This window comes from Orbicella faveolata, unplaced genomic scaffold (genome assembly GCF_042242905.1).
Source record: "Orbicella faveolata isolate gen_17 unplaced genomic scaffold, um_ofav_v1 contig_46, whole genome shotgun sequence".
Lineage (NCBI taxonomy): Eukaryota > Metazoa > Cnidaria > Anthozoa > Scleractinia > Merulinidae > Orbicella > Orbicella faveolata.
Genome location: NW_028301576.1, coordinates 7,458,744 through 7,472,500, shown reverse-complemented (window position 1 = coordinate 7,472,500; position 13,757 = coordinate 7,458,744). Strand labels below are relative to the sequence as shown.

Sequence of the window (13,757 nt, the reverse complement as noted above, 5' to 3'; positions counted from 1 at the left end):
TCAGTCTACATAAAGCCGACCCCGGGTTTAAAGTTAACAAAAGCATAAATTTCTCTTTTATACAGATATTTTTCACTACTTTTTTTTTTGTAGTTTGAGTTTATTCAAACTCAAAACAGATGGCCAAACAAAATACAGAAAACCTGACCGCAAAGTTACAAAATCAAATCAAAATTCTCGCTTATCCTGGGTTAGCTTAATCGAGCTTTGAACAATCCGGTCCAGAAGCTCCGCTTTTAGGCTTGGCTAAATCTATATATCCCCACCTTTTGCTGTTCATTTACAGAAAATATCCATTCATTTGTGTCCAAATTTGATTCATTATGGTCAATATACTCTCATTAACACCATTATGACCTTCATTTCCGCGTAAGGAACATTCAAGAATAACATTTACATATGTATTAGCATTCAAAATCATCAAAAGATAAACAATACTCTCCTTTGACATTCATTGGCTGTAAATGTATTTTCATTTCTGTCGAAATAAAATTCGTTGTCACGAAACGACAATCATTTACACTTTTGAACAATCCTTTTTCAACAAAAGACTTTCAATAACAGAATTTGCATGAGAACTCACAGTCAATTGCATTATTATATAACCATATCCGTGAAGGTGACAATCTTAAGTGCGGTGAGACAAACATTACAGCACTAATAACATTTATTTATATCAAGGCATGCGTTCAAAACAAGGCCCAACACTGCGGGAGCTCTGCTTGCATTTCCGGTTACGTACTTTCTGATAAGAAACAGATTTAAAATGTAAACAAACAACTGTGTTGGATAAATCTGTGATTCTGTTAGCTTTGATTTCATTACACCTTTTACTGTTCATTTACAGAAAACAAACATTCATTTGTGTCCAAATTTCTTTCATTATGGTCATTAAACTCTCATTAACACCAATATGACCTTCATTTGCGCGTAATTAAGGAACGTTCAAGAAAAACATTTACATATGCATTAACATTCAAAATCATCAAAAGAAAAACAATACCTTCATTTGACATTCATTGACTGTAAATGTATTTTCATTTTGGTCGAAAAAAAATTCGTTGTCACGAAACGACAATCATTTACACTTTAGCACAATCAGTTTTCAACAAAAGACTTTCAATAACACAATTTGCATGAGAACTAACATTCAATTGCATTATTATGCAACCATATCCATGAAGGTAACAATCTTAAATGCGGTGAGACATACATTACCGTGTTTTCACCTAACGTGAAGAGAAAACAATCGTTCATTAGCGTAATTCTTTTGAACAGAGATATCTCGCCCAATTTTCCTCGAAAATTTGATTATAGAACAAGGGACCATATGTACTTTTTTCAAATCATAATTTCACAATCCTCCCCATGCAGATATAAATTCGGCCACTTACGAAACTTTTTGCGTACAACTCAGAGGGCGCACTACAGTATCCGTGTGACATATGTAGTGACAGTTCGATTTGTCCAGAAATGCCACGAAGAAATAGATTCGCATTTGAACACCGCGAAAGGATAGTCAGGGCTTTTGAAGATATCAACGAAGACTATTTACTATTTACTAGTGAGACAATTGAAGGATAAATCGTTCAGCGAATTTGATATTCTATCTTTCAAAAATAAATGTTATTGTATGGCTGTGATGTTTGTCTCGCCGCATTACACCTTTTGCTGTTCATTTACAGAAAACAAACCTTCATTTGTGTCCAAATTTCTTTCATTATGGTCATTAAACTCTCATTAACACCAATATGACCTTCATTTGCGCGTAAGAAACGTTCAAGAAAAACATTTACATATGCATTAACATTCAAAATCATCAAAAGGAAAACAATACCTTCATTTGACATTCATTGACTGTAAATGTATTTTCATTTTGGTCGAAAAAAAATTCGTTGTCACGAAACGACAATCATTTACACTTTACGACATTCAGTTTTCAACAAAAGACTTTCAATAACACAATTTGCATGAGAACTAACATTCAATTGCATTATCATGCAACCATATCCATGAAGGTAACAATCTTAAATGCGGTGAGACATACATTACCGTGTTTTCACCTAACGTGAAGAGAAAACAATCGCTCATTAGCGTAATTCTTTTGCACAGAGATATCTCGCCCAATTTTCCTCGAAAATTTGATTATAGAACAAGGGACCATATGTACTTTTTTCAAATCATAATTTCACAATCCTCCCCTTGCAGATATAAATTCGGCCACTTACGAAACTTTTTGCGTACAACTCAGAGGGCGCACTACAGTATCCGTGTGACATATGTAGTGACAGTTCGATTTGTCCAGAAATGCCACGAAGAAATAGAATCGCATTTGAACACCGCGAAAGGATAGTCAGGGCTTTTGAAGATGTCAACGAAGACTATTTACTATTTACTAGTGAGGCAATTGAAGGATAAATCGTTCAGCGAATTTGATCTTCTATCTTTCAAAAATAAATGTTATTATGGCTGTAATGTTTGTCTCGCCGCTTTAAAGATTGTTACCTTCATGGATATGGTTGCATAATAATGCAATTGAATGTTAGTTCTCATGCAAATTGTGTTATTGAAAGTCTTTTGTTGAAAACTGAATGTCGTAAAGTGTAAATGATTGTCGTTTCGTGACAACGAATTTTTTTTCCACCAAAATGAAAATACATTTACAGTCAATGAATGTCAAATGAAGGTATTGTTTTCCTTTTGATGATTTTGAATGTTAATGCATATGTAAATGTCTTTCTTGAACGTTCCTTACGCGCAAATGAAGGCCATATTGGTGTCAATGAGAGTTTAATGACCATAATGAAAGAAATTTGGACACAAATGAATGTTTGTTTTCTGTAAATGAACAGCAAAAGGTGTAAAGATTGTTACCTTCATGGATATGGTTGCCTAATAATGCACTTGAATGTTAGTTCTCATGCAAATTGTGTTTGTTGAAAACTGAATGTCCTAACGTGTAAATGATTGTCATTTCGCGACAACGAATTTTTTTTCGACCAAAATGAAAATACATTTACAGTCAATGAATGTCAAATGAAGGTATTGTTTTTCTTTTGATGGTTTTGAAAGTTAATGCTATGTAAATGTTATTCTTGAACGTTCCTTACGCGCAAATGAAGGTCATATTGGTGTTAATGAGAGTTTATTGACCATAAAGAAAGAAATTTCGACACAAATGAATGTTTATTTTCTCTAAATGAACAGCAAAAGGTGTAATGAAATCAAAGCTAACAGAATCACATCTCTGTTCAAAAGAATTACGCTAAAGAGCTATTGTTTTCTCTTAACGTTAGTTGAAAACAGGGTAACGTCAGTCTCAACGTACTAAAGATTGTCACCTTCACGGATATGGTTGTATAATAATGCAATTGATTATGAGTTCTCATGCAAATTCTGTTATTGAAAGTCTTTTGTTGAAAAAGGATTGTCCAAAAGTATAAATGATTGTCGTTTCGTGACAACGAATTTCATTCCACAAAAATGAAAATACGTTTACAGCCAATGAATGTCAAAGGAAAGTATTGTTTATCTTTTGATGATTTTGAATGTTAATACATATGTAAATGTTATTCTTGAACGTTCCTTAATTACCGCAAATGAAGGTCATATTGGTGTTAATGACAGTATATTGACCATAATATAACAAATTTGGACACAAATGAATGGATATTTTCTGTAAATGAACAGCAAAAGGTGAATTACTCATATACCATGATGGCTAAGCAAATAAAACTCTTGAATTGCATGTTTCTATATCATGAGACTTCGGATATTATACAACTGATCGATCTAGGGCAATGTTTCAGTCAAATTTGACTTTTTTCAAGATACTAGGTCATAGTCTCTTACTTTTCTTGAATACTGTTGTTTTCATAGATCGCTCGCACCAAAACATCAAAACCGTTTCGTTTGTGTATGAAGAACGTCAACAAACTCAGGGATTTCAGATCTAGAGTAGGTGGAAAGAAATCATCCATCTGTCCAAATTTCAACTTAGTAGTGCACGTCCAATAAATTCAAAACTGTTACGATCCGGTACGACCCACAGTAGAACTATAATATCAGTAAAAAGTGTGTATAAAATAAACTTGCCAATAGACGCTTATAGGTAGTTTTAACTCACCATAAAAGTGACCGTCGGCGTGACCCTTGTCCTGTTAATGACCTTCAGCGCGTAGTAGCGTGTGTTACCGTCTTGTTCATCAGTGTATTGGATGCACTTCTTTCCGGCTTTGGTATCCTCAATCGTAAATCCTTTGAAATACAAAATACACTATTAGGGAACATTTCTGGAAACAATTCCAATTAAAATCCTAATAAACAGCATTCAATCTCTTTCGATTAAACAATACGGGCAAGACAGTCTTTATTTATTTCAACGCGGAAAAAAAATTCCTCCGCTAAAACTACAAATACTTTCAATTCCTAATATCTAATATAATGAAAATAATTAAATAAAAAAGCTGCTTTTCACGAATGCCGTACCTATACATCTTATTTGAATAGGTGTTTAAACTGCCTCAGAGACTCTGCTTCCCTAAGTCACAAGTAAGACTGTTCCAAAGAATGGCGCCACTATAACTAAAGCCATTTTTATAATAGTTTGTGCGCGTTTAGTTTATTCTTAGTTCAGTTTATTTGTTTATTCCCAGAGTCCCTTAGGTTATATGCGGTTTCTCGCCTCTCGAGAAACCGCATATACGGGCTTCTACATCAGAAATAAAAAATCCGTTCGTAAATTTGGGACCTTAGGGCAATGACATTACTGAAGTTTTTACTGAGACTTACTAGTTGTTAAGGTCCTTGTGGATTGTCCATTGCATTTTGCCTCGGTTCTATTTCCATCAAAGTGAATCTGTAAAAGATTACCAGGACAATCGACGCTTTTTTTTCTTAAAAGTGATTGGAGGCTCCGGGGAGCTGTTGTTTCCACAGGGACCAGTAAGCACACCACAGCAGCCTACATAGCGATGAAGAAATGATACAGTTAGACCCCGCTAATTCGAACTTGGTTATTTCGAATTCCTGCTATTTCGAATTAGTTTTCGTTTCCCCTGAGAGTTCGAAATAGCAGCAGGATTCAACTGTATCTTCAATTATAACATGGTCATTAAGTAATGGACAAATCGGGAGATCGCGCCGTTGTTAAAATTTCACAAGAAATAAGGATCTTTGATGTCCTCCTCATCATAATTTTTTTTTCTGTTTCGCAGTCCTTTGAAATATGTTCTTAAATGCCCAAAAGCTCTGTCTGTAACTACCCTTCGAAAACCGTTTCAATCTGGTATCTCCTTCAAGTAGCAAATATTGGGTGTTTTTAAACTTCTGAAACAAGGTAACATGCCCTATAATAGATAACAAAGAGCAAATTCAACGAAAAAGAGAGAAACCTAACGAGGGTAAAACACAAAAGATTAGGCCTTTTAAAGTTAAACTTTCAGAATCAAAAAATCTAAGAGTGCAATAACCTTAGTAGTAATATTCCTTACTAGAAAAGTACATGTGAAATCCATTTAGCCTGATCTCTGTCCAGTTATTTCTTTTAGATGGGTAACTATAAAATGTTACAGAGCTAGAGCTTTCTTTTATACGTGGTTCATTTAATTTTATTCGCATTATGTAATTCATAAAAAATGAAAGGAATTTGTTTGATAACGGACCTGATTCTAAAAAGCATTACATACTGATATCAGGTATTTTTGTTTTAGCTATGGTCAGTTGAGATCAAAACCGGTACTTCAAGGGGAGCAGTTAAGTTTCGATGGAAGTTCTAAGAACAAACAAACTTCCGCTAAGGTAGATCGTATTAAGAAGCAATAGAAGATCGATTAATCGATTCAATTAGCTAAACACCCAACAATTTGTACAAAAATAATGCACGCGCAGGAAGTGGCGCAGGAACACGCAAACCGCTGCAAGAAGTAAAAATGTCGTGTTTCTGCGGTTTACCCGCAAGAACATTCGAAAGGCAAGAAGTTGAAAGTCTAACCCGAAGAAGCCGCAAGAAGTTGAAAGTCTAACCGCAAGAAGCCGTAAGAACTTATGAATCTTACCGCAAGTCGCAAGAAGGCGCAAGAAGTTGTTGCAGGTCAAACAGTCTGTTCGTTTATAAGTGCCATGTTGGTGGTCGAATGCTCAGCGTTTGCTCGCAATGTTATCCATAAGATAAGTCACAGCAGTGGGAAGAGATATATTTCCAACAGCTGAGACCAGATCTGGATTTTTGTTTGCTTATACTGTGAAAATAATATCGAACGCACTCACTTATTACATACTCGCGTGTTCATGACACGGGAAAAAAGCCCTTCGATCACTTGAACAGTCTGCTGGCAGATTATGCGACAAACACAAAACGTTTCCAAATAATGAAGCTCATGAAGAAACAGTCCACGTAGAAAAATCGAACTTCGATGTAGTTAGTCTGGGTTCCAACGCTTTTTGCTTCTGAATGCAAAATTCATTATCATTCAGTAGTGTTGTTGTCTTCTTGCGGATATATGAGCGAAGACCAGTCCGGAATATCCCGATAAATTAGGACAGTCATGACGTCATCAAGCTATTGTTTGCAGGGAAAATGGCGGACCTTTTGTGCGGACCAAGAAAATATGTTGTTTCCAGTCTCGCATAGAGTCTGGCCAGCATTATCCAGGACTTTTTGCGACCAAACGTTGAGAAGGAGAATAAGCGGCCATTTTGGTAGTGGGAGAACGTTGACTGTCTTCTAATCATTGAGTTTTTTTGGTGTCAAGCGACGATGTAGACGCGATTTTGTGGCCAAATATTAAGGTTAGTAAAGTGTACGAGTTATTTTCTAGTATTCCCGTATTTTTCATTGAGCTGTGTATATTTTTTACTGGTTCTAGTGTTGCTAAAGTTTCATCATGCCAAATTACACGGTTGTAAACAACGTCGATATTTTGTAAACTCTCTTTGAATTTGAGGCGTTACAAGTCTACCTGAACCGCTGTTGTTATAAGGCTTGAGTAAGCATCGTTCCTTCATTTTAATGACAGTTGTTGTCACTGAATTTCTCTCTGTTAAGTACATGGAAGAGCATACTCGACTGCTCGAGGCACTTTGCCGAATTTTTGGGGAAAAAACAAAGGGAAAAGAGAGGAAATAAGACGTCGCTAAGTACGCGGACGAAATTAAACAAATTTGGGAGGTCTCTGTTTTGGTGGATTCACCGAATGTGCACCCCAGTTTTATCACTGGAGAGTCAGCAGCCTGTTGAAAACCACCTACAGCACAGAAGTGGCAGCGAAACAGACAGGCCAAGGTTCTGCAGTGATTCCCTGTAAATGGATGCTATCAGTATCTCAAGGAATGGCACAAAGGGTAGAGAGATTGTTTGTGCTCATTTACCAGACGTTGAGGGCCATGCAAACAAGTAAGTTAAGGTTTGTAGGGGGCACTGTACTCTTTTTCTTTGGCATTTTTTAAAAACTATACACACTGCAGCTGTTCCCAGTAGATGATCATTCTTTTCACTTCCCCATGAAGCTTGAATGTACCAGAAAGTAATGTTTTTGTAAAATAATTTTTATGAACGCAAAGACTGAAAAGGTACGAGAGTTTATAATGTAGTGTCGAGTGTTGAACATTACTAATTGTGAAACTAATGCAAAACATTAATTGGTTGTGAACAGGAAACATCAGTTTGGTTAAGAACTTGAATATGTAATAAAAAATAGAAAACATAAGAGTTATTAGACCACTTGAGGGCAATCTTTTATTTAGTGAGACTAATGTGGTAACTACATTCAAAATAAATTCATATGTTAAAACGAAAAATACATTTGTAATAATATTGGCATCTGTAAGCAATGTAATAATCTTCCAAGCGCTTGTGCTTTGTTTCAGGTCCTGCATTCTGCTAAGAGGCAAATCCAAGGTCGGGAGTACCTAAAGAGTGAATAAAATAAAATGGATTTCACTTTCAAGACTGAATTTGTTTTGTATCCTTTAAATAAATATATAATAAAACCTTGGGACATGTGGATGGATTGTGAATGTTCCCTTGTCAACCTGTCCAGGAATTATATTTTGATATTTTTGGGTAAATAACTTGTGAAAGTCAGCAATTATATGTAAGTTTTTATAATTTAAATGTGGAAATCAGACATGATATCTTTTAGCACAGTAACAAATAGATACAAGAAATATTTGCAATAAATACCAAAATGGAGAAATTTCAGATTTACAAAGAATATATTACCAGAACTTTTGACTATCCCTGCATCTAACAACACTAAAATTTTGGATACATTTTTTCTAGCTTAGTTTATTTTGTATAAAAGAACAAGAATTTCTCACTCGTATGCGTTATTGAAAATTCTGTTTTAATGATGATTTCATTTCCTCGATTTAGCCAAAACGTATAACATTTTGGACATCTACAATTTATCTTTGCTGGCGTATAAGAACACGCGCGTGCTGTCGATTTCGGCCCGATAATCCCTAGATAAGAGGAAAGCCTCAATTCTCATATCGATCATTTCTGTGCTTAGAAAAATGCAGAGTAAAGATGCTTACCGATTGTACGGTCTCTTTCCAAAGAATGATAACAGCAGCTCGTCAAACGTGGCCCGCATTGCGTTCTGTGGTGCTTCCTTTGGTCCGAGGATAATCGTTATCTGGGCAGAATTGTCTGTGACATGGAACGCGAACACAAACTTTCCTTTTATATTATAATTTGGACAGTATTTAACTCAATTCGAGATAAATATTATCCTCCTGAAGGCCCGCATTCATGGCATTGGAAAGTATTCGCGACTCTCTTTGTCCGCCATCTTGAATCTCTTGGTTTGTTGTGAAACACAACACTCCAATCAAAACACGCATTCTCATTGGTTGAAACGTGTGTTTCATGACATCACAGATGTCCTAATTTATCGGGATATTCCGGACTGAAGACAACTTTCGTTCAAATCGCACACTGAACCGCAAAGACTGCGTGTGCACTACGATGTTGTAAATTTCTTTCAGACCTTTTCGCAGAGTTAGTATTACAGGCGACAAGCTCTTAATTAATGCGAAAATGTTGTCAACGAAGTGTCAAGTTTGCAAGTTCCTATCAGAGTTTTGCTCTTAATCATCTGTGAGCAGAAGTTGTTCCTAATCCTATTAATGCTGGGGGGTTACACTGGCGTTAACGAACAGGAAATTGTTATCACGTAAACTGGCGAAAAGATGATTAGTATGATGTTTCTCCAGTTGCTTTTTTAAAACAAGAACATCTATTTGCATTCTTATCCGGTTTCTATATGCAAACAAATAGAAATTCAATCATGTTTTTACCCCGGCAATTATGATGGCAAGGTTAGGCGTAATACCGTCGAATATACAAGGTCTTTCTGTATTTTTCAAAACAGTAGGTAAGTTCATACTAGGGCCCAAGTAGGCCTTAAGTACGATAAAAACTCAAGTGAACTTGAGACTGGCGGTGCTAACTTTTAAAGATAAGCGTTCATACTAAATTGCAAAGTATGCTACTTGCGGAATCGCTTGTCAATCAAACTACGCGGTAAAACCCGCCAAAGCAAATGTAGTCAAGACACTCAAAGCTTCATTATGCCGCGACCTCGAAACGTTCGAATAGCGTCCCTTATTTTGATTTTTGCTTTCCTACTTTTGCGACAGCGGTCTTTCATGCTTCAACAAATGTATTGCTTCGCTTTAATGGAGGAAGCCTTTAGAATTAGCCGGCGAAACCGTCGGATGTTGCTTATTTATATGGCAGGGCACTCACAACAACAAAGACCACAACTGAAAAGAAGGGTTTGGCCTAGACCACAGAACTGGTTTCGCCTTCTTATAGCTAATCCAGCACTGCATTTTCTTTGGAAGGAACATTTTCGTATCACTCACGCAACATTTGAATACCTATGTGACCTAATAAGAGCAGATATACAAAAACAACACACGCGGATGCGAGTGCCAATTAGTGTAGAAGAAAGAGTTGGTTTAGCATTATGGCGACTTGCAACCGGCAACAGTTATAGAAGCTGTGGGTTACAATTTGGATACGGAAAGTCAACAGCGAAATGCATTTGTAGTGAATTCGAGCGCGCTCTTCTTCGTAGGAAGGATCAATTCATAAAATTTCCCTTGACAAGGCAGGAAATTACAGAAAAGGTTGACGAGTTCGAAGAGATGTATGGCATACCTCAAATTGTCGGAGCCATAGATGGTTGCCACATAGAGATAAATGCTCCACCACGAAATCACGAGGATTACTATAATCGTAAGCAGCATTATAGTGTGAACCTTCAAGCTATAGTTGATTCTAACCTGAAATTCATCCATGCTACCGTTGGTTATCCAGGCAGCATACACGATGCTCGCGTCCTTAGACTAAGTGGACTATACGATTTGGCACAAAATGAGCAAATTCTTGCTGGCCCGACGAGGAATATAAATGGAGTAGAAATCGGCCCTCTTCTCGCTGGAGACAGTGCATATCCCCTTACCAGCTGGCTCATGAAACCTTACTCAGACAGGGGGCACTTAACTCCTGAACAAAAAAAATTCAACAAAAAATTCAGTGCCCTACGATGCGTAGTCGAGCGTGCATTTGGCATGTTAAAATCACGGTGGCGAATTGTTATGAAAAAAATTGAGCAGAAAACGACAACCCTTACGAAAACTGTTGTTGCGTCATGTGTTTTGCATAACATTTGCATTGAGAGAGGTGATCTATATGATGATGGCTGCGACTCCGATGATGACTCAGACGATGAAGATGAAGGCAGACTTCTATTTGAAACTGGCAACGATGTGAGAGATGCTTTAAAAGACTTTGTGCGGGATAACTTGTAACACTACATTTTCCAACTGCAGGTTTTATTTGTTAACGAATGCTATGTGTAGCACCAAAATGTCATATAAACATATAAACTTGCCGATACAGGCAACAACAAAACAGCAGAACAGTAACAAATATATATATAATTAGAATTAATACAACTGTCTCCTTTTTAGAACATCAAATATGTGCACTGATTTACTTTGACACCAAATCTTTGAAAATGTCCTTAAACCCTGCGAGAATTGCATTTGTTTGTTCCAACTGATTCCTCTGTGATTCCCGAAGCATTTCTGTGGAACGTTCAAATCGTATGTTATCTTGCTCTATGCTTCGTTCCATAAGTTGTAGAAAACTTGTCTGCCACTCAGACGTCGCTGTTTGCTCATCACGTCTCTTCTTTCCTTTGCTGCCAGATTTCGCTGGCTTATCAGTTGCCTTTCGTTTCACTCCTTCATTGGGCGTCGCAGTTTCGAATTCATTTTCCATGTTTTCTGTGTCGGCCACGCTTCCTTGTGGAGAGAGTGATGTGCTGCTGCCTTCTTCGAAGGCAAACGTGGAAGAGCCTTCGAGTGCCATTTTGGATGGGTCAACGCTATCGCGATGACCCATCACGTCGTCGAAAAAGTCGAAGTATGGAAACCCCTCTTTGATTTTCTTAAACCCCGCTTCGCCGGTCGACTGAGAGCGTTGCTTTAAAAGCTTATACTCGTACTCGAGATTTTGCTGGCGTTTCTTTACCTGCGGCAAAGTTCTTTCGCTGTCAGGACAGCTTTCCTTGTATGCGATAAAAATTTCATTCCATATCTTAATCCTTTCTTTGTTGGACGCACTGCGTAGCTTGCTGTACCGTGGCCCCCATACTGCCAGCATCTCACGAGTTTCGTCTTCTGTCCAGTCAGACGCCTTTAATTTGGTCTTCTTTTTGCCTTCGGAACTTGTTTTACTGACCCGGCTTGAGTTAGCGGATGAAGTCTCAGGCTCTGGTGATGGGGTTCGCGATACTAGGGAGCTGTTGTTGCTTTGTGGTGGACTGTCGCTCGGTTGAAATGCAGCAGGACGGTAAAAGGTCTGGCTGTGTGGTGGGAAATGAAAGAGTTGTCCACTGCGGAAAGGCGTTTGTGGCTGGTTAATCGTTACGGGTACTGCTCCGGCAAATCTTTGGTTTAAGTTGTTGCTATCGAACAGAAAGCATGCTTATGAAAACATGGCTATTAAGATTTTATTAAGAGTAAAACAGAACATTTGTTCAAAAGTCTTTAACTGGTTTAATAAATAAATGAAACTGCACTTACATGAGGCTTAAGTCCACGGAATCGTCGTCCTCTAATCGGTATTGTTGCTGAGCGAAGAAGCGAGGCCGGCTTGCGTTGTAATCCATGCTTTTTGCTTCGCCAAGGTTTGCGTGCACTAGCTTTTCCCGCCGTTTAGTTGATTGACGTGTTATCGCTTTCGCGTGTTTTGATAGTGCCTAAGAACGCATTCGAGAACAGCAAAACTAGACTTAAGAGCGCACTTCGGCTCCTTTGAAAGTACGCCGTTTCTAAGGTTACAAAGTAAGGTACTTGAACTAAAATAAACCCCGTTCACATTCCAAGTAGACCTTGGGCGTACTTAAGGCCTACTTACGTACGTAGTATGAACTCGCCAAGTGTTTAAAGACTGAGAGGAACCGCTAGTACCGGGCGCTGTCAACGCTTTCTCTCTGTCTCAACGTACTTAAGATTGTCACCTTCACGGATATGGCTGTATAATGATGCAAATGATTGTGAGTTCTCATACAAATTCTGTTATTAAAAGTCTTTTGTTGAAAAAGGATTGTCCAGAAGTGTAAATGATTGTCGTTTCGTGTCAACGAATTTTATTTCGACAAAAATGAAAATACATTTGCAGCCAATGAATGTCATAGGAGAGTATTGTTTATCCATTCAGACCCTCTTCAATTCCACCACAGTTTTTAAAAAGTCGCTTTACCGTAGTAATGTCATTCATTGCGTGTCACGCACAACAAGGGGTGGCGAATGGTCCTTCAAAAACTCTGGGTCTCGAAAATATTTTAGTCGAATTTTACGGATCTCGCAATCTCGTTTTTTTAGCGGTTATATGCGTCTCGCAGTCTTATTTTTTATACGGTGTCTCGGAGTCTCGAGTTTTTGCAAGGCAAAGGCTCTCGAGGTCCCGATTCGTTTAAATGACGTCTTCTCGTCACTTGATATTAAATTTTATTAAAGCAACTTTCAATTTCCGAGAAAAAGTCAATCCTAACTTCTCCTAAATGGTCTGAATCCCATAAAAAGCTAGAAAACTTACCGCAACGTTTTGGCGCCAGAAAAAAACAGTTAGAAGCTGACCAAAAGGCTAAAAGGGGAATCATGAAACCCACACAACCCACGATAGCTCATGATGATAAAAAATAAACAAATAAATAAGTCAAATATTATGCTTAATGGACTCTTAATCAAATACTTAATTTCAATTAACTGTGTTTTCCAGTTAAATTGACTTTTGAATATTAACTGTCATTTCCCGTATACGTAGATGGTGGTTTTGATTTCCTCGTTTTCGACGCGATCGAAAGCGATCGAGTTGGACGAAGTGGAACGCAAACCTAATTTTGACCTGTGCCTTTTCAGAGTTGGTCTGCCTGTGCACGGTTCTAGGCCGAAAAAAACCACATTCCTGTAATGACACCAAAATGGCTACCCCGCTTGATTTTTGTAGGGGCATGTCACGGTTAGTAAACTGGTACCGTTTCATGCTAAGACATGTGATAAGACATGTGGCGAACATGTGATTATGTGAGCAGGCCATGTGAGCTCGTCTTTCCGATGGATCTTTTTTTGACTTCTTTCCATTCGGTCGCCGTACGCCTCGCTATTATGTGCTCTCAGCGTTAGATTTTGGCGAATTTAAACGCTTCGACGCCAGCATTTATCGCGATCTGAGG

At 37.8% G+C, this 13,757-nt stretch overlaps 3 protein-coding genes and 3 long non-coding RNA genes across 8 annotated transcripts in view; 3 read left to right on the top strand and 3 right to left on the bottom strand.

The window, feature by feature from the left end:
• Positions 1–6,122, bottom strand: part of LOC149098209 (uncharacterized) — a 12,878-nt gene extending 6,756 nt beyond the window's left edge. Inside the window, exons 1-3 of the mRNA XM_089277884.1 lie at positions 6,099–6,122; positions 4,792–4,963; positions 4,127–4,257 (exon numbers count right to left, since the gene is read on the bottom strand). Coding sequence (XP_089134010.1) covers positions 4,127–4,257; positions 4,792–4,963; positions 6,099–6,122 — 327 coding nt within the window. The remainder of the gene's footprint in view (positions 1–4,126; positions 4,258–4,791; positions 4,964–6,098) is intronic.
• Positions 1–13,757, top strand: part of LOC149098203 (uncharacterized) — a 443,460-nt gene that overhangs the window by 420,695 nt on the left and 9,008 nt on the right. The gene's annotated exons all lie outside the window — the stretch shown is intronic.
• On the top strand, positions 6,286–7,946 carry LOC149098208 (uncharacterized). 3 transcript variants are annotated; one of them, XR_016203730.1, is made up of 3 exons: positions 6,536–6,789; positions 7,046–7,393; positions 7,867–7,946. It is a non-coding gene; the product is annotated as an uncharacterized LOC149098208 (long non-coding RNA). The 3 variants fall into 3 exon arrangements; XR_016203731.1 differs by having other exon boundaries at positions 7,046–7,403; XR_016203729.1 differs by having other exon boundaries at positions 6,286–6,789; positions 7,046–7,946.
• On the bottom strand, positions 7,710–9,776 carry LOC149098207 (uncharacterized). Its single transcript, XR_016203732.1, has 2 exons — positions 8,539–9,776; positions 7,710–7,908 (listed from the first exon to the last, which is right to left on the bottom strand). It is a non-coding gene; the product is annotated as an uncharacterized LOC149098207 (long non-coding RNA).
• Positions 9,787–12,100, top strand: LOC149098206 (uncharacterized). The gene has a single exon (XM_089277828.1). It carries the CDS (start codon positions 9,934–9,936, stop codon positions 10,822–10,824), a length of 891 nt encoding a protein of 296 aa, XP_089133954.1. The 5' UTR covers positions 9,787–9,933; the 3' UTR covers positions 10,825–12,100.
• On the bottom strand, positions 10,832–12,440 carry LOC149098205 (uncharacterized). Its single transcript, XM_089277827.1, has 2 exons — positions 12,106–12,440; positions 10,832–11,987 (listed from the first exon to the last, which is right to left on the bottom strand). Exons 1-2 carry the CDS (start codon positions 12,189–12,191, stop codon positions 11,009–11,011), a joined length of 1,065 nt encoding a protein of 354 aa, XP_089133953.1. The 5' UTR covers positions 12,192–12,440; the 3' UTR covers positions 10,832–11,008.

Bases quoted from the DNA above. Each gene is read 5' to 3' on its own strand.
- LOC149098206 (XM_089277828.1), top strand. From the start codon at position 9,934: ATGCGAGTGCCAATTAGTGTAGAAGAAAGAGTTGGTTTAGCATTATGG.
- LOC149098205 (XM_089277827.1), bottom strand. From the start codon at position 12,191: ATGGATTACAACGCAAGCCGGCCTCGCTTCTTCGCTCAGCAACAATAC. The intron at 11,988-12,105 runs GTAAGTGCAGTT...TCTGTTCGATAG, and splicing joins TCCGTGGACTTAAGCCTCAT to CAACAACTTAAACCAAAGAT.